General features: G+C 47.2%; 1 protein-coding gene across 1 annotated transcript; it reads left to right on the forward strand.

Moving 5' to 3' along the window:
• Nucleotides 1–797: 797 nt before the first annotated feature.
• On the forward strand, nt 798–2,787 carry adra2db (adrenergic, alpha-2D-, receptor b). The gene has a single exon (XM_062393891.1). The coding sequence runs from the start codon at nt 1,119–1,121 to the stop codon at nt 2,388–2,390; it is 1,272 nt and encodes a 423-aa protein (XP_062249875.1). The 5' UTR covers nt 798–1,118; the 3' UTR covers nt 2,391–2,787.
• Nucleotides 2,788–3,849: the final 1,062 nt, after the last annotated feature.

Genomic DNA, 3,849 nt, shown 5'->3' on the forward strand with positions numbered 1-3,849 from the left:
AGGGTAAACACAGTTTGCACACACATACACCAACATTGATGATGGCATCCCAGCTTTAACTGGACTGCAAATCCAATACTGACAAGCTTCCAGCAGATGCTATTTACTTTATAAATAGTACTTTTTTTTCCTAATCCAAAGTGGGTGACGTGAGTCTGTTGGAAAGAGCCACAGTACTCCTCAGCCCAAAAGAATTTTTATATAACTGAATCTCCAGAGCAAACATTCAGCAACAGGTGTCATGTCACCTCCATCTGTGCCACCACAGAACCGTTCCAGATTATACTGTGTGACCGTGCATACAAACAAGTCTCTGCCGGCATCAGAGAGGGGGACTGTGAAAAATGTTCCTCTTCATTTCGGAGATAAAGTTTAAGAGCCGATCATTTAACAGCTGTTTCTCACTTTAGTATTTTTGCTCTTTTATAATTTGTCCGCCTGCAGGGATGAGAAAGTCCATAGAAAAATGTGGCTGTGCCGTTTTACCACCACACGCATCACTGACTCTTAATGGCCATGTCATCCTAAATACCTCCATCATATCATGTCATTTTCAATGTTTTCAACTGTTTCTTTCTCTCTCTCTCTCTCTCTCTCTCTCTCTCTCTCTCTCTCTCTCTCTCTCTCTCTCTCTCTCTCTCTCTCTCTCTCTCTCTCTCTCCCTCCCTTGCTCCCTCTCTCGAGTTGAGACATGGGTTGGTCCTCGAAGTGAAGTGATGTCACTTCACTCCTGTATGGGCAGTCATTCCTCCAGCAGTGTGCACTGCAGCTCCAAAGCGATGCAGTTCACCAAAACACTAGAGCAGCATTACGCACGGCGATATTGGAGGAGTGACTATATTCCTGGATCATTGGATTCTAATCTCTAGTTCTTCTGACATTTGCGATACATTTGGAACTAGCTCTGGAGCTGTGAATAAGGATTGTTTATTCGTGGAAGAGCATCTTTGAACTGTGTTTTTCGTGGGCTACACTCTGCATTGCCCAGGAGTATTACGCGCAACGCGTAATCTCCTTACATTGGTGGGCAGCAGCTCGACGCACCCGGTCTCGTCTCTTTTGGAAAGACAAAGGGTGCAAAACAACAAAATGATACGAAGGGACAATTTGGAGGCAGAATGGATTCAACCCAGTTAAATCCGTTGGTGGGAAACGTGTCCAACGATGAGAACAGCACGGACGCACCGCTTTCCTTTCCACACACGACGGCAGCCGCTGCAATCATCATCCTGGTGGTTATTGTGATTATTTTGGTGACAATTGTCGGAAATGTGTTGGTGATAGTAGCGGTGCTGACCAGCCGCGCTCTCCGTGCGCCCCAGAACCTGTTCCTTGTCTCTCTGGCGTCAGCGGACATCCTGGTGGCCACGCTGGTCATCCCCTTCTCCCTCGCCAATGAGGTTATGGGGTACTGGTACTTTGGAAGTACTTGGTGCGCATTCTACTTGGCGCTGGACGTGCTGTTCTGCACCTCATCCATCGTGCACCTGTGCGCCATCAGCGTGGACCGCTACTGGTCCATCACGAAGGCGGTGAGCTACAACCTGAAGCGGACACCGAAGCGCATCAAGTCCATGATCGCTGTGGTGTGGATCATATCTGCGATCATCTCCTTCCCTCCTCTCCTCATGACCAAACACGACGAGCGGGAGTGTCTTCTGAACGATGAGACCTGGTACATCCTCTCGTCCTGCATGGTGTCCTTCTTCGCTCCGGGTCTCATCATGATCCTGGTTTACTGTAAGATCTACAAAGTGGCCAAGCAGCGCTCCTCCACCGTATTCGTGGCCAAAAACGGTCTGGAGAGGCAGCCCTCCCAGTCGGAGACCTGCTTCGTCAGGAAGGACCAGATTGAGACTGAGAGCCCCAGCAGCCAAGACTCTTGCACCCGCCAACAGGGCCAGGGGGAGCTGGATGACATCGACCTGGAGGAGAGCTGCTGCACGTCGGACACCAAGCCGCGCAATCATCGCTTCACCAAGCGGAGGAAGGTGGAGGGGTCGGACTGCTGCCCGCCGCAGAGCTGCCGCCTCTCGTGGGCATCGGCCCGGGCGTCGCAGCTCTACCCGGAGCAGACGACCCCGGCGGAGCGACCCCGGGTGGCCGCGGTCAACAAGACCAAAGTGGCCCAGATGCGGGAGAAGCGTTTCACCTTCGTGCTGGCGGTGGTGATGGGGGTGTTTGTGCTCTGCTGGTTCCCCTTCTTCTTCACCTACAGCCTCCATGCGATCTGCAGAGACAGCTGTTACATCCCGGGCGCACTTTTCAACCTGTTCTTCTGGATTGGCTACTGCAACAGCTCCGTGAACCCCATAATATACACTATTTTCAACAGGGATTTCAGGAAAGCCTTCAAGAAAATTGTGTGCAGGACTCCCAAGCGCACGTAACTCTAGAGGAAGACAATGATTTGGCCTCGAATGCCTCAACAGTGCTGGGAAGGAATTATATTTTCAAGACTCAGTGCTCTTGGCTGTAGTTCCCCTCCTGAAATCATTTTCATGTAACTATGAGAAGAAGAAAAAGAATCCAGTCTTGTGTACAGATTTAAATTGCCATGAATAAAATGTAAAGTGGAGCAAAAGAAAATAATAAGTTAATTATCCCATTTTTATCCCACTGGAGATATGTAAAGTTTTAATGTAGGCCACTGAAAAGTTCTGCAAACATGTACTTTTGAAGCAGAAACAGCAGGTGTTTGATCAGGCTGCAGCGAGCAGGAGGGTACTTCAGAGTGGGGATGACATCTTGTGTGTAGCTGTAACATTAGGTGTTTAATATTGAGACCACAAGACGACCTCTCTCTCCACCATCTCATCTATACGCAAGGGAATGTGCCAGCAAGTTCCACAGAGAAAGAAAAGAAAAAGAGGATTGAAAGCCTGCAGATTTAAATGTCTGGCATCGTTACATAATTCAGATACATCTTGTGTTTAACTGCAGTGAAAGCTCCTTCAGTCTCACCAGCGAACCCCGAAATTTATGTAAGACTCTAATCCCCCCCCGCACACACACACACACACACACACACATCACACCACCAGACACCGGAAAATGATTGCCAATCTCAGGCCTGCGTTTGCAAAACTCTGTTGGACAAATCTGCACATTTTCATTTGAACCATAGCTCCATATTTTGCCAGTAAATGTTTTGGAGCAGGATTCTGCCTTTCAACGTGGTCTCTGTGTGATGCAGGACTTTAAATGTGGGTTATGTTGTCCAAGTACATTTATTTTATATTCTTTGACAAATGTCAAGTTTCTGGCCAGATGAAAAAAACCTCAAAATACTGAGTTTATATTCAAATACTTTTCAATGAAACAAAGCAAAAAAAAAAAACACTCCTGCTCCCTCTATCTTAAAAACAGTCTCTCTGGACACAGGTATTTCAGGTAAAGCTGAACTTCCATCCTGCATTAAATCTCCTTGTATACAGTGAGAGAGCTTAATATCTTCAAGCCACGCCTCGGGCTGTAATCCTTCATAAAGCTGTACTGTAAGTCCCAAGACCTCAGGTACCCAGCAACTTCCATCTTGTTTTAAATATCCAGAAATAATTCACAGCAGGTGCAACTCAACATGCTACTTTGGAAACTACGGTTGAGGTGGGAAAGTCAAAATGGGAAGAAGAAAGCTGTTCTGTTTCCTTTAGATTCACCTGGATCTGCCCAGGTGCAACTAGATGCTGCGGGCAGGGAATTGTAGGAAGGCATATTCTACTCTCCTTTCATAAAAGGATGGTCCATTGTTTCCTAAAGGAGATAACATAGGAAGCATCGAAGCTCCTTTATTTATTATTTAGAGAATAGGAACAGATCTTTTCATGGCTTCCAGGTCATTTGACTCAG

Source organism: Platichthys flesus, chromosome 8 (genome assembly GCF_949316205.1).
Source record: "Platichthys flesus chromosome 8, fPlaFle2.1, whole genome shotgun sequence".
NCBI classification, from domain to species: domain Eukaryota; kingdom Metazoa; phylum Chordata; class Actinopteri; order Pleuronectiformes; family Pleuronectidae; genus Platichthys; species Platichthys flesus.